This window comes from Budorcas taxicolor, chromosome 22, assembly GCF_023091745.1.
Source record: "Budorcas taxicolor isolate Tak-1 chromosome 22, Takin1.1, whole genome shotgun sequence".
In the NCBI taxonomy this organism is placed as follows: domain Eukaryota; kingdom Metazoa; phylum Chordata; class Mammalia; order Artiodactyla; family Bovidae; genus Budorcas; species Budorcas taxicolor.
Window position 1 is genome coordinate 35,740,145 of NC_068931.1, and position 21,987 is coordinate 35,762,131.

Here is a 21,987-nt window from a genome sequence, read left to right on the forward strand (position 1 = left end):
CCTCAAAAAAGAATACAGTAAAAAAGAAATAATAGCCATGTCATTTCACTAATAGATTAACCTTTATCAAAAGAATAGAAGAATTTGAAATGTAACAGTGGACACAAATCTGTTTTTGCATTGTATATTATAAAACAGTACTCTACTTTTAAATAAATTTCAAATGTAAGTAATTCCAAGATGAAATTTAGAGCTAATATAACTGACTTTTATGGCCTAAGACCAAATTTCCTTTTTTTCTAAAAGGGTTTTGTATGCTTTCTCAACGCAAACTTACATGTTATTCCTTCATTTTCTAGTTTCTACATTAAAGGATCAGTTGGAAGACTTAAAGAAAGTCAGCCAGAATTCACAGCTTGCTAATGAGAAGCTGGTACAATTACAAAAGCAGGTAAGTTTTTGGAATGAGATTTTTTTAATTATAATAAATATGTGTTTTGGTTAAAAAAAAAAACAAAACCTATTTTCTTGCTCTCTTTTTAAATTAGCTAGAAGAAGCCAATGACTTACTTAGGACAGAATCGGACACAGCAGTTAGATTAAGGAAGAGTCACACAGAGATGAGCAAATCCATCACTCAGCTAGAGTCCCTAAATAGAGAACTGCAAGAGAGAAATAGAATTTTAGAGAATTCCAAGTCACAAATGGACAAAGATTATTACCAACTGCAGGCTGTATTAGAAGCCGAACGAAGAGACAGAGGTCATGATTCTGAGAAGATTGGAGACCTACAAGGTAATATTTTTTCTTATTGTGGTAAAACAGACATTAAAACTTACCATTTTAGCTATTTTTAGTTGTACAATTCAGTGGCACAAAGTACAGTCATGTGTTGTGCAACCATCACTGCTGTCCATCTCCAGAACTTTCTTATCTTCCCAGACTAAAAAGTTGGACTCAGTAACTGCCCGTTTCCCACTCGTCTGCAGCCCCTGGTAACCACCCTTCTACCTTATGTCTCAGTGAATTTGACCGCCTCATAGAAGTGGTACCTCAGTATTTGTCCTTTTGTGTGTTAGTAATTTTTAAGTGTAAGGTAAAATATTTTTGATCATATTGTCCTATATAGTACACCTGTAACTGATATAATATTGTACATCAAGTATACTTCAATAAAAAAAGAAAATGACCTTGGTAATACTGGAAATGGTTAGCATTCTTTCTCTTTCAGGAGAATTCGTATCAAATTGTAATTTCTTCCCTCTCTCAGGTACCCTTGTGATGGAGGTAATGTGGTTATTTCCAGTCTTACAGCCAGATTACTGAAACCTTAATTTTTAAAAGTGTCCAATTCACAGAAGTCTTACTGAAAGTGGAACTAATCCAGGTAGAGAAGATTATTACTGTTAAAACCCGGGATTCTTCATGCATTGTTGGTAGAAATAGAAACTAAACAGCAGTAAGAGAATCCCACTGCAAATAAAAAGTTCAGTACTTGGAAAGGTTAGAAGTAGAGATATCAGCAGTCTTTCTGACTCTAAAAGGAAAAAGATGGAATATAACTAACAGTGAATAAAGGAATACTCGTCACTAATAAAATCAGTTTGTTTTCAACAGGATGCCTGGCTTTAACCATTTCTCACTTTTTTTTTTTTCTATTTTCTATTTCTGTAAGCGATAGCATCCATACTACCTAATCAAAACAGACATGCATGGAAGTTGCCAGATCTTTCAGGGAAAAGTAGGGGGTGGGGTAGTGCATTTTAACCTAAGTCACAGGATGGGAACATAGTTTGGAGTCTCCTGAGACTTGACGATCAGCTCTAATTCTGTGGAGAGAGGTCAGGGTCAGTTTTTGGACTTTGGAAACAGAAATTAGGGTCTCCCATTGGTTCTCAGCTGAGGAGTGTTGCACAATCTTATTTCTCAGGGACTAGGCTTAAAATAGATCTGAATACAACCAAGAAAGTATCCTCATTATATGTATTAGAAAAGCCTCATATGCCACGTCCTTAAATTGCCTCTCTAGACCTTAATATACAGCTTATTAGCTGTGTGCATGTCACTTCGTCTGCCTTCTTTATCTGTAAACCAAGAAGATTGGGTGACTCCTATAAATTCTTGCAATTCTAAAATTCTTTGAGTTAGTGATTTTCCAGATACTACTGAGCTTTGAAGTGCTTGCTTTTAAGGAAGAGACCATCATTATGTGTTTATCAACAGTGGTTTTAACTGACTCTTTAGATATTGGTGAAGTTAAGGAAGATTCATAGCATGACTTATCATTAATGTGTATCATTTTTCAATGCTTCCTTGAAGGTTTATTTTTTATTTACATGTGAATCGAAGCTCATACACGTTTAAAAATGTGCAGAATTTATATGAGCCTCAACATACATATAAAAAGTACATTGTGGTAGAACACACACACATGCACACATAAAATTTTTGCATTAACTTTTTATGGTTCTTAAGACATTTTAGATCCCTCAGTATAGATCTTACAGTTTGGGAGGCTGGTCTTGTGGTAAAGTGATGGTTATTTGCTAGTTGAATGCTCTCTATGTACACTGATGAGCAGAAGCTTCTTCATGTGTGTGGGAAATGACTTCCCAAATGTAATTGGACATTATATTCTTTAGGTTTTGTGGGCCACATATGATCGCTGTTACATGTTTTTCTTTTTTACTGTTTGCAACCCTTTAAAAATGAAAAAAAAAAAGCTTAGCTTCATGTCATATATCATAGTGTAATGTACTTTTGTTTTTAACTGTTACACAGGCATTTGGAAATTGTGTAACCATTTTTCTTGGTATGTTTTTGGATTTAACTTTTGGAAATAGTAGATCAGTTTTCTAATCTAATCAGATTTTTAAGATTCCATTTATTTTTTGTCTCTTTGATTTGCCAAATTTTGAAACATGTTTGAAAAATAATCACTATGACTGTAGTTTTTATTCATTGCCCGCTTGTATTTCTAACTGCTTTTGTATATTTTTTTATTGAGGTGAAATTCATATAACCTAAAGTTAACCATTTGAGAGTATACAATTCAGTGGCGTTCAGTACATTCTAGTTCCAAAACATTTTAATTAACCCAGAGGAAAACTTTGTGCCCATTCAACTGTCCTTCCCTTGTATGTCCCTAGCAACCACTCATCTGTTCTATATTTCTGAATTTACCTGGTCTGAATATTTCATACAAATGACATCGTATAATTTGTGACCTTTAGTTTAGGCTTCTTTCACTTAGCATATTTTTAACATTGGTTGATGTACCATGTATCAGTACTTCATTCATTTATAGCTGGGTAATATCCTGGTGTGTGTGTGTGTGTGTATTCCATATTTTCATTTAGCTCTTCATCTGTTGATGGACATTTGAGTTTTGAGTTGTTTCACCTGTTGACTGTTACGAATAGCACTGTTGTGAAATTCCAGTACAAGTATTTATTGGAATACTTGCTTTCAAATCTTTCGGATACCTAGGAGTAGAATTGCTGGGTCACGTGGTAATGCTGGGTTTGATTTTGAGGCACTTCCAGACTATTTTCCATAACAGCCACATCTCATTTTATGTTTCCACCAGCATTGTTCATCATTTTAAGTTTCTACCAGCATTGTCTCATTGTGGTTTTAACTTTAATTTTCCTAGTGAGTAATTAGTTGAGCAATCTTTTCATGTGCTTATTGGCTATTTGTATATTCTTTTTGGAAAGATGTCTGTGCATGTCCTTTGTGCATTTATTTTTTTTGTCTTTTTGTTGTTGACTTTTAAAGAGTCCAGGTAAGACCTTATCAGGTATATGATTTGCTAATATTTACACCTCTTTTGTAGTTTGTCTTTTCATTTTTCTTAATAATGTCCTTTTTTGTACAAAAGTTAATTTTGATGAAGTCCAGTTTAAAATATATTGCTTATGCTTTTGGTGTCATATCTCATAACACATTGCCAAAGGGCTTCCCAAATGGTGCTAGTGGTAAAGAACCAGCCAATTCAGAAGACGTAAGAGGACAAGGGTTTGATTCCTGGGTCAGGAAGATCCCCTGGAGAAGGGAATGGTAGCACATTCCAGTATTCTTGCCTGGAGAATCCCATGGGCAGAGAATCCTGGCAGACTACAGTCCTTGGGGTCACAAAGAGTCAGACACAACTGAAGCAACTTAGCATGCATGCATCTGGGTGTCCCATTACAGTTTGTTGAAGAGACTGTTTTCCTTCACTGATGGGTATGGGTATCCTTGTTAAAAAGCAGTTGGCTATAGGTGTACAGTTTTGTTTCTAGAGTCTCAGTTTTATTCAGTTGGTCTGTATGTCTGTACTTATGCCAGTAACATACTGTTTTGGTCACTGTAACTTTATAGTAAGTTTTGAAATTGCAAGTTTGAGTTCTTCAGTTTCATTGTTCTTTTTCAGTACTGTTGTAGCTATTCCAAACTACAAGTAATAAAATAAATTTACTACTTGGAGATTTAAAGCTTTTTTTTAATCTTAATAGTCATGCTGGGGTAAAAAAAAAGATTTCTCTCTCAGTGACTGTGATTTGAACTTTTTTCTCACTTGACAGCTCGAATTACATCTTTACAAGAGGAGGTGAAGCATCTCAAACATAATCTTGAAAGAGTGGAAGGAGAAAGAAAAGAGGCTCAAGACATGCTTAATCATTCAGAAAAGGTAAATGATTTAATGTATACCAATTATGAGATAGTGTTCCTGATTACCAGATATTATAAGGTGATTTTCTAAGAGACCGTTCGTTCCTAATCTCTATATGTTTACATTTCTTGAAAATTTTTATGGTTGGTTGGTGTGTGATGTATGTGGATCTTATTTTGAGCTTTTTTAGAGTGTTACTTATTTGTTTTTATCCTTGAAGGGTGTTAGATATCTGATCATCACAATGCAAATGTAACAGAGATTAGTTTTTTAAATGGTAGCAAAAAATTTTAAATGACCTGAAGAACTGTCCTGTTCTTCTCTGATACTCTCAGTGAACCCTTCTGAATATGATAGAAATCTTCCTTGCCATTAGCCCCGGCTAATGATTCACTTGGGAAAGGAGGGTAGAGGGCACAGAGAGGTGATACTTTGTTTTTAATTATATGTGCTTATTGTGGAGAATCCCAGGGACGGGGGAGCCTGGTGGGCTGCCATCTATGGGGTCGCACAGAGTCGGACACGACTGAAGTGACTTAGCAGCAGCCATTGTGATTTTTAAAGTAAGATATTATAGATAGTGTGAAGTGCACAAGAAGTATAAATATAAAATTACGTTCTGAGTAAAAGCATTTAAGTACATATAGTGTAATATTTCAAGCCAATGTGATTCATATATTATCTCTTAAGAGATAAAATTAATGTAAGATTTAATGATTTGCTTTTTGCACAGCATAGTACTTGACTCTCATTCTCATTTTACAGGAAAAGAACAACTTAGAAATAGATTTAAACTACAAGCTTAAATCATTACAGCAAAGGTTAGAACAAGAGGTAAATGAACATAAAGTAACCAAAGCTCGTTTAACTGACAAACATCAATCTATTGAAGAGGCAAAGTCTGTTGCAATGTGTGGTAAGTGTCAATGTTAATATTTTCTACATGCTTAGTTTTTAAATAATGACAAAAAATTTTTTTTGATCAAATTTCATTGTGTAGTAGTTTAAACTCTTAGACATTATAAGTGATGATCTGGGAAAGGGGGGCCTTCCTTTTTTTTCATTTTTGAAGCCTTCCTTTTTTTAAAATAAGTTTCACCTGCTGGTTCCCTTACTCCACCATGCTCTGCTCCCGGTACACCCTTCTCTCCCTGTGAAAGTCAGTGTATTCTCATTTCTCCCAGTTTTTCAGCCCCTTCCTTTGTTTTCTTTGAGATGCATTCTGAAACCCATTGTCTGTTGATTCACTTTTCGTGCTTTGTACCTTCAACTCTGTTATTTCTTTGTATTTCCGCTGAATTATGCCTCTAAATGCAACCCTCAATCAGACCAGCCAGCCGCTTTTCATTGCTTCAGCTAGTTCTTTAGATGGGTGTTCTCTCAGTGCATTGTCCTCAGCCTCAAGTGAGCTGCTGTTTTTATATATGTCACTCATCAATTCCTTCTCCTAAATTTTTCTTCTCCTCTAGCTTCCTATGCCATGTCTTTATCACTTCGCTTTTAGGTGAACATTCTCCTATTTCAGAAAGAAACTGTGGAGTCATAGACTTGAACTCCTCAGAATCTAATTCTCTGATTTGGGCAGGCTGTCCTGCTCCTTTACCATCTTCATTATCATCTCTCTCATCTTAGCAGAGCGTGATCCTTTTCCTGTCGTTGCTAATATGCTCTACCTATACTCAGATCTGGAGAAGGCAATGGCACCCCACTCCAGCACTCTTGCCTGGAGAATCCCATGGACAGAGGAGCCTGGTAGGCTGCAGTCCATGGGGTCATGAAGAGTCGGACACGACTGAGCGACTTCACTTTCACTTTTCACTTTCATGCATTGGAGAAGGAAATGGCAACCCACTCCAGTGTTCTTGCCTGGGGAATCCCAGGGACGGGGGAGCCTGGTGGGCTGCCATCTATGGGATCGCACAGAGTCGGACACGACTGATGCGACTTGGCAGCAGGCAGCATACTCAGATCCAGTCTCATCTCAACTAAATTACTTTTTCTTTCTCTTTTTATTCTCAACCTTTGTCCTCCACTGAATCCCTTCTTGTTGTTCACATGTACAAATCTTTCTCATCTGTTTAAAAAAAAAGGACAAACCATTGCAGCAACCTGTGGTCCTTCCTAATTGCCACTATTTTATTCTGTCCCGTTATAGCCAGATTTCTAAAAAGATGTCTTCCTTTTCTTCACCTTCTACTCACTTCTTAACCTGTTGTAAGCTGAAGTGTCACCTGGCACCTTAAATTCAGTTTATTCAAGAGATAAACTTGTGATCTGATCTGTCAAACCTGCTCTTCCTGCTATTCTTACTGTATTGGTTAATGATTATCTTGTTTTTATGAGCCCAGGCTTATAATCAGACAAATCTGCTTTGCCGCTTAGCTTCTCTTATGACTGTTTCAAAAAATTAGATGGGGAAAATGCACTAAAGTGCCTGTACACAGAAAGCTTTCAATAAATGGGAGATATTATCATGGCTATGGATGATAGTGATATTCAGCGTCCAAGCTGGAAATCTGGGAGTTATTCAAAAAACGCCATTCTGGTGGTTTCTATTTTGTCACCTAGACAAGACAGCCTGAAAGTGAGATAAGCAGATTTACTAAATTTGAATCCTGATGGTACAACTCAAGAGTTTCAGGACCCTAGTAAAGTAACCTCTAGAACCTTAGTTCTTTGATGTTGATCAAGAAAGGAGCCTCACTATAGACTGGTATCTTCTGATAGTAATTAAGTATTACACTATCATGGAATCTTTTTTATATGCATTGCAAAAATTAAGTTTACTTCAGTAATGAATAGCTCTAAAAGATCCCAGGCTGTTAACAGTAGGGGTTTTTGACACCTAAGTGTCTTATGCAGCCCATGAAAGTGAAAGTATTAAAGTAGTCTTTTTCGTAAAATGTATATTTTTAACTTTTTCTTTCACAGAGATGGAAAAAAAGCTGAAGGAGGAGAGAGAAGCTCGAGAGAAGGCTGAAAATAGGGTTGTTCAGATTGAGAAGCAGTGTTCTATGCTAGATGTTGATCTGAAACAATCTCAGCAGAAGCTGGAGCATTTGATTGAAAATAAAGACAGGATGGAGGATGAAGTAAGAAAAACAGTTCTGAGTTTCATTCATCTTATAAAGGAGAAAATCATTGTTATAACTAAAAAGTCAGTATAATTTAAACATGGTGGAGATTTAAATAAAATTACCTACATATATCTGTGTTCACTGCTATAAGGTACGAAATAAGATAGTTCTGGGCTTGACCTCTGTGGAATTTGCAACCCAAGGGGAAAGACAGATATTAATATTGTCATGACAAGCATGACATACTTAAAAAGGACATACCAAGTTAGGAGTATCAGGGCTAATCGTGTTCATGAGGTTAATGGAGACCTCACTAAGGGTTTGACATTTAAGAGCTGAAGGAGGAGTAAATGAAGAGGGGAAGACAGAGAATAACCTGTGATAGCACTGTGCAGTGATGGAGAGTACATCACACTGGAAGGTCTGAGGAGTACGATTGGATTCAGAGAATGGCCAGGGACAGTGCCAGAAAAGTAAGCAACAGATCATGAAGGAAATTATAACCACTGTAAGAATTTGGAGCATTTTAGTCCTTACGCCCAATAGGTACTTGATAAATATTTATTGAATTGAATTCAATATATGTTCAATTTTGGGGGTAAACTTTGCAGAGCTGTAGATTAGAGCACAACATTTCTGAATGAACTAATAAACTTAAGTACCATTTAAGAATGTCGCTCCAAAGGTAACTTTTATACTTACCTTCTCCTCCAGAATTTCCATACAGGTATCATACAAAGAAACCAGATTTTTTTTTTCCCCCTCCAAGATTTTATATCTGAAATTTGGGGATTCATTTGATTTAACACTAAATTCTGCAGCAATAAATGCATAAAACAGTGGAGACTCTTTAGGATACAGATATTTTCTGTTGTATAAGTAAATAGTGTACTTGAGGTTAATAGTGTGCTTGAGGTTTGATTAGTATTCATTCAAATAATGTCTGATAAATTACTAAACAGATTTACGATCCCAATTATTTTTCTCATTCATAGGTTAAGAATCTAACCCTGCAGCTGGAGCAGGAATCAAATAAGCGACTGTTGTTACAAAATGAATTGAAGACTCAAGCATTTGAGGCAGACAATTTAAAAGGTTTAGAAAAGCAGATGAAACAGGAAATAAATACTTTATTGGAAGCAAAGAGATTATTAGAATTTGAATTAGCTCAGCTTACAAAGTAAGTCTCGGAAATAACATTCTTGATTTCTTTTTTGTGTGTGTTCAACATTTGCTTATGTGTTTGATATTTTATATGTGTATAGATTATGTACTTAGAGTTTGTGAAATTAAGATTTAGGAAAAAACATTTAGAAAAAATAAAAATTTATTTGCAAAAGTTTGCAAGGAGGCTCAGGCTTTGGAAGGGCAGACTTTAAAACAAATGCAGTTATTAAAAAACAAAAAACAAAACAAAAAATGCAGTTATTAAAGGGGGAAAAAAAGACATTGTCAGGACTATTGACTTTACAATAAGTCTGTTTATGGTAGAAAAATAGTGTTTTTATATCATTTCCATATCCACAAAAATCATCTATCATCACACTAGAATTACAGACATCAGGAATAACCTTTTTATTAAGGATTTAGTACCTTACAGAAAATATTCAAAAGTTTTCTTTACTTTAGAGACTAGAATTAGACATGATGACCCTGTGTGTGTTTGTTTTGTTTCTTTGGTTCATCTCAGAATGCAGTGTCCTTTTTCTCTATTCTTGAGATGTGATCTGTCTGCTTACTTGAAATAGAAACACAGCAAGATGTCACTGAGACTTTCAGAATTTGTGTAAGGACATGGTTCAGAGATTTAATGTCAAAGATGGGGATGCCTTAAGCCAAGTCATGGGATTTTATTTCCTCCAAATTTATGTTACATTCACTTGCCAACTTCATGTACAACACTGTAACTCTTGTGTAGAATTGTCTCTCTTAATTTCGTTGAGTTTATGTTGTTGAAATTCTTTTCCCCTTTAGAGCCACTGTTTTCACCAAGTTAAGGTGTTTTAAATTATTTCTTCTCCCGCAGTAACTTGCACTCAACATTCAACTAATAATTCATTCAGCTAATAATTTCTATCAACCATATGCTGAAAGTAAAAAGCTTTCACCATCTAATATGAAAACCCAGCAGCTGCAGATAGAATTGTTCATTGTTGAATTAGCTGTGTGTTGGGTTGCATTGTGTATCTGACTTTCTGAGTCCTTTCCTCTCTGTGAGTGGTGTTTACATATATGTATTCTATATATGTACATCTCTCTTTATTTGTGTTGTCAGCTGTTGTTATTGTCTCCCTTCTTATTCCATATCTGAGTATTCATTTTCATCCCACCCTTGTGCTTAATTAATCATAAAGTATAGTACTAAATTTTTCTTATCATTTATTTAATATGTTCACGTTTTTAATCTACTTACTGCATAAGACATTTTAAACGTACCCCTAAGAAAGCTGTTCTTTACAAAAATTTACCAAAATAATATCATTTTACTTTTGCATTTGGATTCATCCACAGTTAATATTTTCCTGAAAGTGAACTTCAGTAGAAAATGGTTCCCTCTACTTTTCATAGTTATCATTTTACAAGGAGCAAAATGGCACCAGACAGTGTGTCCTAACCAAATACAACTAGTTAAGTAATACTGAATAACAAAGTATGATTTTTTTAAAACAGAGGTTATTTTAGTAAACTTTTGTTTTAGCAACTTTAAGAAACAAAGAGTAATATAAAGTCTAGTGAAAGTAGGAGCATTTGTTTACTGCTTTCTCTTTTGTCTGAAGACAGTACAGAGGGAATGAAGGGCAGATGCGGGAGCTGCAGGATCAGCTGGAAGCGGAGCAGTATTTCTCGGTGAGAATCACTTTTAACATGTAGACTGTTTCCAAAGCTGACTTAACAAGGGGTTTAGATGTTTAATGTGAACTGTGATTCTTGTTCAAATGACTATGAAGTAGTTTTCTCCCGTTGTATATCCCCTTCTCCGCATTTCATTTCTGAATCTGTGTTGGTAGTCTTAAGTTATAAAGAAATGACTATTTTTGTGCAAATATTTCCAGAATTGCTTTCAAACTGGAGCTACTTAGAAGAGTCTGTTGAGAGTTCTGTCTGCCTGGTACCAAGCTCTGGTGGGTTAGAGTGCCAGTATTACCATGTGTGGTTCACTTGTGCACATCACAGTGGCTTTCATACATGTGTGTGTAGCTCTCGCTGCATACAGTTGTGGGTATAACTAATGTTCAAGAGATTTTTCCTCTTTTGGCTCTGTGTGGACTTTATGAATCTGTTACACTTTTTATCCATAAAAATCATTTTCTTTTTTTTACTACAGGCCAGGTTATTTTCATTACTACTATTGATGAGCATTTATAGCTATTGCTTTGAGGCTTTATTGAAAACTCTGAATTTTTGGTTGCCAAGCTTGTGCCCTAACATTTCAGTTTGACATTTATGTAGCTGCTCTGTTTCTGTTTCACTGGCAAGCCACCTTTACTATGGGCTTTAAGCAGTGTAATTAAATGCACAGAGTTTGAGATGCACTGCTGAATATGCCCTAGAAACCAAGTATGAACAATATTGGAAGTAATGATTTCCTCAGTAAAGAATCTGGGTATTGTTAGAGCTCTATGGAATTTCATACAGTTATGAGCTTCATGGTAATAAACTTGGTGACTTTTCCATTTTTTGTCTGTTTCTTCTTGGCTTATTATGCAATCCCTGGAATATGTTTTTAAATTAAAAAAAAAAATTCAAGATTGTTGAAAACCTTTTCCCTGAATGTAAATTAGCTTTCATTTTTACAGTGTGTGGGGGTGACTTCTACACAGCAGTCTATAATATCAAGCACACCTGCCTGTCCGTAGGCTTCCATAGGGTAATCTTTCAGTGCCTCCGTATTTGGGGATGGATGTCCAAGTGATTTGTGGTAGTTCTTATGGATTCTTGATTTTTGCCTTTATAAAACAATACAAACTATTAACTGTCTTTAGTTTTGGTTTATTCTGTTGCTTGTGAGGACTGGGTTAGATGTTGCTAAATTTGATAAGTTTTTATGAGCTGAATTTAAGATTTTCTTTAGTTTTGGCTTTCAGATCAGGTTATTTTTATTTATTCATTGATTCCACATATAAATTTCAGTAATTGAAGTTGGAGAAATGAGAATCTGATTACTAAAGGCAGAATGGACTATTTCATTTTAGAAATTGTAAACAAACCAGAGCTAGCCATCATTTTTCTTTCAGTTGCATTCTTGTAGAAATGTATTTTTCCCCTAGAGAAGTGCTGTCTCTCAGAGGGATAATTAAGTATACAGTGTAAAAGTCATACTCCACAGCTGTTTGCTGGTCCTCAGTGTTTTTTCCTTATCTTTTAAACTAAAAAGTGCTTAAAAAAACAGAAATTAACTTCACAATTGGAAGTTTGTAACCTCTGCATCTATTACTATGAAATAAAACTGCAATGAGAATTCATGTTACTATGAAATAAAACTGCAATGAAAATTCAGGTCTAAGACTTGTATAGATATATATTTTTACTTCGGTAGATACTTCAGAGTGGAGTTGTTAGATCATATGTTAATTGTTTAACTTTACAAAGAACTACCAAATTGCTTTTAACCCCATCAATACACTTATTTATTCTTATCACTTGTTTTGCAGACACTTTATAAAACCCAGGTAAAGGAACTTAAGGAAGAAATTGAAGAAAAAAACAGAGAACACTTAAAGAAAATACAGGAACTACAAAGTGAAAAGTATGTCCATTTTACTTTAGAACAAGAATCAGTCCTACAGCAAAGATTTCTTAACTTTTAAGTTTAAACAGAGAGTAGATGTGTCTTTATTCTTATGGCAGTGGAATAGCAAATCTTACTGGCCTAATTCAGAACAAATCAAACTAAATGTTGACTAAAATTTGCCTTTATGGTGAAGAAATAATTTGGTACTTTAACACTATAGCAGTTGTACAGAGATTCACTAAATTGTGACAGTAAATTGTTTTCAAAGGTCTCTCAATCTTCAAACATCTGTAGTTCATAGTTCATGTAGTATTTAGAAATTATAATTTTTATGTTAGGTAAAGATACTTAGAGTCTTCCTCTTAGTATTATAAGGCAGATTAATTTCTATTAATTTCTATTGCATGTGTGCTTAGGGCTTTACAAGGAGGCAGTCTTATGAATCTGTTAAGTTTAATAACTGCTTATAGCTGGAGGGTGTAAGAAAAGACATTTAAGCTAGTTTTCTCACGTTGTTGTATTGTTGTGTGCCTTAGCTTTTCCTCCCTCCTCATATCAACAAATTCTTCTTGTTCTCATTCTCAGCAAATAATCTTGTTTCCTGAAAGTCATAGGACATCTACTCTCTTCCACTAACACAGCCACTGACTTGTCTACAGCTGTACATGTAAACCCTACCTTCCTTCTGATTCATGAAAATAGACAAAATTAACTAAAAGGCAGGCCTTCGATCCCATCCTTTTCTGCCTGTGACTCCGATGATTCTCTCATCTTTCCTCTATTTCTTTTCTTTTTCTCTCTAATTTTTCTTGGAGTGTTGTTGATTCACAGTGTTGTGTTAGTTTCAGGTGTACCGCAAAGTGAATCAGTTACACGCCTGTATCATTTTTTCCTTTCTATAGTCATTTCCATTGTTACATAAGCATAGAGGTAAACATTTTCTTAAAAAACAACCTCCTTTTCTTTAAACTGTATATCTACTTACAACCTGTTTTTTGCTTTCTTTCGTAGCAAACTTCCTTGAAAATTGACATACCATTTACCTTCAGTTTCTCTTCTCTTATTCTTTCTTGAGCTCATTCAAAACTTTGCACCCATTACTCTACCAAAATAACCTTTTTCAAGGTCACCTGGAGCTTTATCTTATCTTATTTAATAGCAGCAGTTGTCATCATTGATTACTCTCTCTGAATTTGCTTCATTTGGTTTCTGTGACACCGAACTCCTTTCCGCCTATTGAAGTGTCTCCTCTTCCTCACCCGTCTTTGCTCCTTTGTCGTTTTAAACTATGGAGGGCCCGAGGGATCACTCCCTGCTTGTTCTCATCCAGCCTAATGGCTTTAAATAACATCAGTGTACAAGTATATTCGCCCCTGAATTTTAGACTTGTAAATCCAGCTGTCTGACATCTCCACTAGAGTGTTTAACAAGCATATCATATATAACATGTCCAGAAAAATGCCTTACTCCCCTGCCTGCTCCTTGCTGTGTTCCCCGTGTCAGTATTAGCTGTTTTGTTAGTCCTAGTTGCTTAAATCCAAAAGTTGGCATCATCTTAGACTCTTGTCTTTTTTTCTTACATTCTGCATGCAATCCATCAATATAGCCTAGTTGTAACTAAAAAGCCTGTCCAGAATCTGATCATTTCTCACCACTTTTCATCATTTACCAACTTGATCCAAACTGCCATTATCTCCAGTCTTGATTATTTCAGGTGTCTCCTCACTGCTTCTGCTCGCTGCTTCTGCCACTATATTGCTGCTTCTGCCATTGTCCCCCTACTAAGTCTGATTTTAACCAGCAGCCTGAATGATTGCTTTAAAATGGAGTACTGAGAGTGAAAGCCAGAGTCCCTCTGTTGTTTTAGAAAGCCTTCTAACACTTGTTCTTTCTCCCCAATTCACTTATCACAACCACCCCCAACACCCCTCACATTAGCTTCCTTCAGAACATATCTTATTAGATGTTTCCTTTGCCTGAAAGCATTCTCAGATACCTGTGTGGCTCCTCTCTTACTTCCTCCTTTTCTTTGCTCAAATATCAGCTTAGTAGAGAGACATTCTTGATCGCCCTCAACAAAATAGTGACCACAACTTACAGCCTCTTCACCTTTCCTTTTATTGTTTTCTGTGGCGTACTGTATATTGTTCATTTCTTTAAATTGTCTCACCTTGCTAATATATATTTTCTGAGGGCAAGGAGTTTGTTACTGCTGTATTCCTTAAATCCCAGAACAGTGTTTGGCACACAGGAACTTTAAATATTTGTTGGACAAAAGAATGGATGATATTACTGGTTTTTGTAGTTACTATATATCTTCCTCTTTAGGCTTGAGACAGAAAATTTTATTTGTATTACTCCCTTAGTAGAAGGTAGGTGGAAGTCATTCATTTATTTAATAAACATTTATTGAGCACCTACTGTATGTACAGGTTACAGTTACGACCGAAATAACTTATTGAAGACAGTTTCTCTTCCTAGGAAGAGCAGGCAGACTGCAGTGATCTGGTTGTGGTCCGAATGTCGATTCTTAGAAGCTTTAAAGGGTAATTCCCAAGGAGCATTCCTAGAATAGTTTATAGTGGTTTGCAAATCTATTTATAAATCTTCATAATCTTATTAAATTTCAGAGCTGGAAGTGACCTCAAAAATAATGTAGCTTAATCTTCTCATTTTATGGATTTGATTAAGTTGAGTTCTTTTAAGTGTAAGGAACTTGCCTAGTGTCCCTACCCAATGGGATAGAATGGGGATAGAAGGGGATCAGGGTCTAGGTCTGGCCTCTTGATTTACAAGCCAGTGACTTTCCCACTGTGCCATGCTGCCTTTCCTTCCAGATCCCAGCAAATTCCTTTTCAGGAGTAGACTGCTTGCCATTGTTCTATTACCTTTTCTTAGTTAAGCAAAATAACATGGACAAAATTTTAGCATCCTTTTTCAAAGTGTGAGAGGTTACTTTTCTAGAAAGTTTGTAATGAGTTCAGGGTTTGTTTTAAGGAATAGAATACTTGATTCTTTTATCATTTAAATAGAACTGTGTTTTTAACCGTATAGTTAAGTTGGAAGAATGCATTGGATTTGTTTATACTCCTCTCTCTCTTAAATCTACCAGAGAAACTCTTGCTACTCAGTTGGATCTAGCAGAAACAAAGGCTGAATCTGAGCAGTTGGCTCGAGGGCTTCTGGAAGAGCAGTATTTTGAACTGACCCAAGAAAGCAAGAAAGCTGCTTCGAGAAATCGACAAGAGATTACAGATAAAGATCACTCTCTTAATCGGGTAAGTGGTAGTTAGCTAAGTTATATGATTAAAATTAATCGAAAAGTCTAAACAGGCCGCATTTTAAAGTGTTTGGGTAAGTGTATGTGCATGAGTATTTCCTTACACACAATGGTCTCCTTGTATGCATATATAAAATAGTTTATATAATCTAAAACAATGGTTAATAATTGAAATTCTTATTCAGTATATTGGGGGTTTTCCCCCTTTCTGGTTATAGATCTTAATATATTTTGCTTTATTATCTTAGTAAATTGCAACTGATTTCATGGCTAAAATTCTGTAAGATTCAGAGATGGTATTTTGGGATGTGGATATCCACAAAAATTCTTTGTTTATATCTACAAATCCATTATAGAGAAACCATTACTACAAACAGTTGTCTATTCCTGAAATGTATAGTATGGTCAATAGATTATGGGGCTAGGAAGGGGAATTAGAGTTTTCTTCTTGGTGGTAAAGCTGCCATCAAGTGCTCTGGTGTAAGTAGATCTGGATTCAAACCACAGCTTTGCCCCTGAGAAGTTAACATCATCTTGGCAGTTTGCTTTGATTTCTTCAAGCCTCAGATTCTGTGTCGTAGGATTCTTATGAAGATTAAATGCAGTCATATAAATAGAATGGGGAACAAGTAAATTACTGAAAGTAATTGTTGGAGGGCAGAGAGAATGAAAAGCACCCACTGAACTGAGAAGGTATCTTTAGACTAAAACACCAAGGTAGGCAGCTCTGTACAGTCTTTGGACAAGTTACTGTGGGTCCAGTAGTCACACAGTGGGTTCAGGCAGAAAATGATCTAGAAGCATTCCTGCTGCACTCCACACCACCAGAGGACCATTGGGACAATTTTATAGTTAACCTAGGGTATGGGAGGTATGTGCTTAAAAATAGGAAGTGCGTTCCTAGTTCCTAAGAATGGGTAACTAGTCTTGTCGGCATCAGGAATATGTCAGCAAAGGTCTTCATCATTGTTTGAGGACTACAGAACATAGAGGCCACTTCTGATTATTAAATAATATCTACTACCTAAAAAGCCCTTGATGACAAAGAAATGATTTTATCACACAGTGCGGTCTGGGTAGGGTCAGGGAAGGAATAAATAGGGAGGAAATATATGGGTCCACAGTGGTGTCATTTATGCTAATAGCCAAACATTTTAAATTGTGCTTTTTGTCACCGTTATTCAGATGAAGAAACTGAGGCCCAGAAAGATTGTGACTTGCTGAGGTCACAGAGACAGAGAACTAAATGTACATTTCCTAGTTTTTAGTCTTGCTCTTATTTCATTACATTTCGTAGTCCTTTCATTTGTATGACTGTGTATGTATACATGCACACTGAAATAATTTTTGGAAGTTAACAGTTACTTTAAAATATTTTTAATCACTTCCACATATTTCATACTGGAAACCAGACATTTTTATAGTTAAGCAGTGTCTGACCTGTCCTTGTCTATGGAAAAATGCAAGTATTTTTTTTAAAGATTATTGCTTTAAATATGAGAGTAGCAGAGACTAGAAAACTTCAACCATTCTGTGCTTTGTTTAGCTTGAAGAAACGAACAGCATGCTAACCAAAGATATTGAATTATTAAGAAAAGAAAATGAAGAGCTAACTGATAAAATGAGGAAGGCAGAGGAAGGTATGTAAGATTTTTTTAAAAAATTGTAACATTAAAATCAAGTTCAGAGGTAAATCTTTGTTATGTGTTAGGGTTTTGAAGAATTTGTTTTCATATGTTAAATAACTTGTGTAGCCTTAAGTATTACCTTGAATAGTGTTAGTCGCTCAGTTGTGTCTGACTCTTTGTGACCCCGTGGACTGTAGCCCACCAGTCTCTTCTGTCCATGAAATTCTCCAGGCAAGAATACTGGAGTGGGTGGCTATGACGTCCAGGGGATCTTCCCGACCCAGGGATCGAACCCAGGGCTCCTGCATTGCAGGTGAATTTTTTACTGTCTAAGCCACCAGGGAAGCCCCTAAGTATTATCTTAGGGAACTTAAATATTCTCACCATCACTCCCCCCACAAGAAGGTAAATATATGAGATGATGTATATGTTAATTAAATTGATTGTGGGGGGATCCTTTCACAGTGTATACATATATCAGTTCTTCACATTGTACATTTTAAAATCTTAAAATTTTATTTGTCTGTTATACCTCAATAAACTGAAAAAAAGAATTATTTAATGAAGGCACTGAAAGTTACTATGTAGTATATACTAATTTGAATAATAAAGGACATTGTTACTTTGCAAGGCAGAAATTAATGGTGTATTATATATGACATTTTATATAATTTGTTGACAGAATATAAATTGAAGAAGGAGGAGGAGATCAATATCCTTAAGGCTGCCTTTGAAAAGAATATCAATACAGAACGAACCCTTAAAACACAGGTATACATGCGGTTAGCCTTCCCCATATGTTTGTATTTGAGTATCATATTCAGAAGTTAGTATTTGCTCTTCATTTCCTTTTTCTTAAAACTGAGATTGTCAAGTCATTGGAACAAATAATGTAATACTCTTTTTTCATTAAATATAGAAGTCTTATTCAGGAAATAGGATTTCAGTTGAGTTAAGAAAGCTAATTTGTCTAGTTATCTGATTAGTAAAAAATATGTTTTAGATTGTATGGAGGACCCATAATTGACAGTAGGAAAACTTAATGAGGAGAAAGCGTATGCTTGACTGAAGTCAAGAGAGAAGAATGAAAAGAAAGAGAAGAATGGGGAGTAAGAAACTTAAAAGGGGTGGATGTATCATTTTGCTTTGTATTTTGCAGCTAGATCAGTTTTTTACACTAAAACTTGATATCTTATCATTGTACCAGTAGGCATCCAGTAGTTTTTAATTCTTCAAAAGGTACTGTGTACCTCAGTTCATTTTTTTTATTACAGTAAAATATTTTGTACTTATAGCTCCTTACCACTAATCTATTCTCTCTCAGTAATCCTTCAACTAAAGTAATTTTTCAAAAATGCACTTAATAGTCATTGAAAATCCTTCAGTGGAGATTTTACTTCTGTTTGTAAACATAGATCATGAAGGTAAAGATTGACATTTATTTTTGTACGTACTCCAAAAGAACGTAAGTTGAAAGAAAATTAACTAGGACCAGTATTTACAGCATATACAGATAAATATAAAGAGGATCTGCAAATAGGAAAAAAGTTCAGTAGAAAAAAGAAAAAGCCAAGGGACACTTGAGGAAAAAAAAGCAGTAAAGATTTTTTTAAAAGGCTCAACCATGGGGACTTACTGGTGCTCCAGTGGTTGAGACTCTGTGCTTCCACTGCAGGAGGCACGTGTTTGAGCCTTGTCAGGGAACTAAGATCCCACATGCCTCAAGGCGTGACCAAAACAGAAAAGGTTCAGCCACAGTAGTAAAGCAAGAAATAAGAATGGAAACAATAATGAGATATCTTTTTGACAATCAAATTGACAGGTTTTAATGAGTCATGATACTCAGCTGTGAGTATTATAAGCACATGGGGAACGTTCATTCATACAAAAACAATTTAATAGAAGAAAGCATTTGAATGTGCATATTCTGTGACCCAGTATGTGCTCATTTAGGAATTTATCCTATTTAAATACTTCCATAAATTCTCAAAAGAAATATACAGAAATAAAATTGCTACATTATTTTTAAAAGTGAAAAACTAAAACTAACCCATACAATGAGATGCAAAGAAGCCATTAAAAATTAATGAAGTAGATCTACATGTAAGGACACAGAGAAATAGATATTTAATACAGTATTAAATTTAGGGAGCAAGTTGCAGCACACAGTGTATTGCTAAATTCCATTTAAAATGGAAACATTTATATATAATCTACTTATAGTTTTAGGAAAAGTCTAGAAGGATATGTACCCAGTAGATTGAAAGAAAAGAGAAGGCTTTAGCAGAGATAGTCTTTGATGAGTGATAACTATAATAGCTTTTCATGTTCTTCACATTATACTTCTGTGTTTTTTTTTGTTAGATTTACTACTGGAAAAAAACCAAATAGCCGTTTATGAGTTCGGTGAAGTAAGCCTTTACTGCACTAAAAAAATTACTCAAGGGTTCTTTATCCTTGATGGGATCTAATCTACATGGAAATGATAGTGGTTAGGGATTTGTTCTATCTTGATGGAAAAAAATCTGATTTTTTTTTTTTTAGCTACTACAGGACAGATATACCATAGCTTATGTTTCTTTTTCTTGGTTTATGTAACTAATTCCCTGTGCTTTTAACAGTTCTGTCTTATTTAGAATATATTTTTTCCTTCTGGCAAAAGGGGTTAGCCTCAACTATATTTACAACCTCTTTCCCATTCAAGAGGGCCTGAGTATGGTGCTTCATCCACCCGCTCTCCTATTTGTCTAAAAGAAAAAAATTATCTTGAGCCTTTTTGCCTGTGCGCTGTTTCGTCTAATTCTTGTGTCATCCTTGGCTCCCCTCCTTAATACCATTTCTACTTTGCTCATTCGATTCCTGTTGGTCTTTTTAAGAAACATATGTGGACACAAATGCAGGTATTCCAGGAAGCCTTCCCTGACCTCTCCTAGTCTCAGTTAGGTACTGCTTCTGTAGCACCTTGCTTGCTTCTTTTTCCTGATTTTCCACTCAGCACTGTCATGCTTGCTTTCCAGCTCCTCTGCCAGACTAGGATGTCTTTGGGTTAACTGTATTTTCTGTCCGTATATCTAGTGCCTATCAGAGTGCTTACATGCAGTATAGTAAGTGCTGAATAATTGTTGAGCAGTAACTGGATTTTTTGTAAGCTTATCTGTTTCTTATTAAACATTTGAACAATGAGATGAGTCAGTAATACTTACTTGTGCTACTAGTTATCATATTCCAAACTTCATTAGGTTCTCCTAATTTTCACACACACATTTTGAAGGAAATGTTTTTGAAGGAAAAAATTTTTTTTTACTGGAGGCTTAAATTGAGTAGCTACAATAAAGAACCTTATTAATAACATTTTAATATCATAATAGGCTGTTAACAAGTTGGCAGAAATAATGAATCGAAAGGACTTTAAAATTGATAGAAAGAAAGCAAATACGCAAGATTTGAGAAAGAAAGAAAAAGAAAATCGAAAGCTCCAACTTGAACTCAACCAGGAAAGAGAGAAATTCAACCAAATGGTAGTGAAACATCAGAAGGAGCTGAATGAAATGCAAGCGGTAAGGTTGTGTGTGTGCATTTGTTATTACTGTATATACCTAGCTATTTATCTTACTTGTTGGGTATAAAAAATGCATATTTAGGTTTATATTCTTCCCAGTTTGATTACTATTACTCTAATATGAACCATGAACTTGACAAACTAGGAAGATACTCTGTTAACTATAACTTGAGTAATTTTTACCCCTTAGCATCTGCTTGATTAGAAATGCTACTTTTGGAGAAACCACTAAGGGTTTTCCTCTGTATCTTTTACACTTTCGTTTGGAACCATAAAAGCATTTTCTATTGTTTTAACAGGTGTTTGAGTTTGGTTTTTAATGCATTGTGTTTTAGAAGAAAAAAACAAAATACTTTTTTAAAGCAAAGAGAAAAGGAGCTTATGCATGCAGTGTATTACTGAGGAAGAGAACTTGTGTTTTTATAGTTGTATTACAATCTGTGGTGGTACACATTTGTGAAGTTTATAGTCAGTTTTTAGTATTAGCAATTCTCAGTTACGTATTTTATAACTCCACTGATTCTTAGTTTCTAATGTTGGAGATTTGAACTTAATTGTTTATATTATCTTGTTACTTTTTTATTTTTTAAATAGCAATTGGTAGAAGAATGTACACATAAGAATGAGCTTCAGATGCAGTTGGCCAGCAAAGAGAGTGACATTGAGCAGCTGCGTGCCAAACTTTTGGACCTTTCCGATTCTACAAGTGTTGCTAGTTTTCCCAGTGCTGATGAAACTGATGGAAACCTTCCAGGTAAGAATAATTTCTGTTACTTCACTCAAGTTTGCTAAAATATGGGAATTAATGTAGATTTCTTTTTTTGGATTTGTAACTCTGTCATTTTGTCCATGAATTCTTAAGAAGGGATTTACGTTTCTCATGGCTCTGATATTTGCATACTTACTGCATTTTATAGCATGAAAGCATTTTATAGTCATAAACAATCTTAGGCTCTTAAAATAGGTCTGAATGGCTCTTATTAAATAGAAACCTGAAATTTATGAATCAGTATTGAGCAGCCCATCCCTGTGGTGAAAGTCAAAACTGCTGCTACACCTCTCAGTGTTTCAGGAAAATTGTACATGTTTTTATGTGTAGCAGCTGTTTAGTGTT

The 21,987-nt window shown here is 35.2% G+C and overlaps 1 protein-coding gene across 1 annotated transcript in view; it reads left to right on the plus strand.

The window, feature by feature from the left end:
- ROCK1 (Rho associated coiled-coil containing protein kinase 1) overlaps positions 1 to 21,987 on the plus strand; it is a 118,789-nt gene that overhangs the window by 87,442 nt on the left and 9,360 nt on the right. Inside the window, exons 15-27 of the mRNA XM_052660315.1 lie at positions 300 to 391; positions 489 to 735; positions 4,509 to 4,615; positions 5,363 to 5,513; positions 7,529 to 7,689; positions 8,670 to 8,854; positions 10,452 to 10,521; positions 12,327 to 12,421; positions 15,519 to 15,684; positions 17,233 to 17,326; positions 17,997 to 18,085; positions 20,683 to 20,871; positions 21,468 to 21,627. Coding sequence (XP_052516275.1) covers positions 300 to 391; positions 489 to 735; positions 4,509 to 4,615; positions 5,363 to 5,513; positions 7,529 to 7,689; positions 8,670 to 8,854; positions 10,452 to 10,521; positions 12,327 to 12,421; positions 15,519 to 15,684; positions 17,233 to 17,326; positions 17,997 to 18,085; positions 20,683 to 20,871; positions 21,468 to 21,627 — 1,806 coding nt within the window. The remainder of the gene's footprint in view (positions 1 to 299; positions 392 to 488; positions 736 to 4,508; positions 4,616 to 5,362; positions 5,514 to 7,528; positions 7,690 to 8,669; positions 8,855 to 10,451; positions 10,522 to 12,326; positions 12,422 to 15,518; positions 15,685 to 17,232; positions 17,327 to 17,996; positions 18,086 to 20,682; positions 20,872 to 21,467; positions 21,628 to 21,987) is intronic.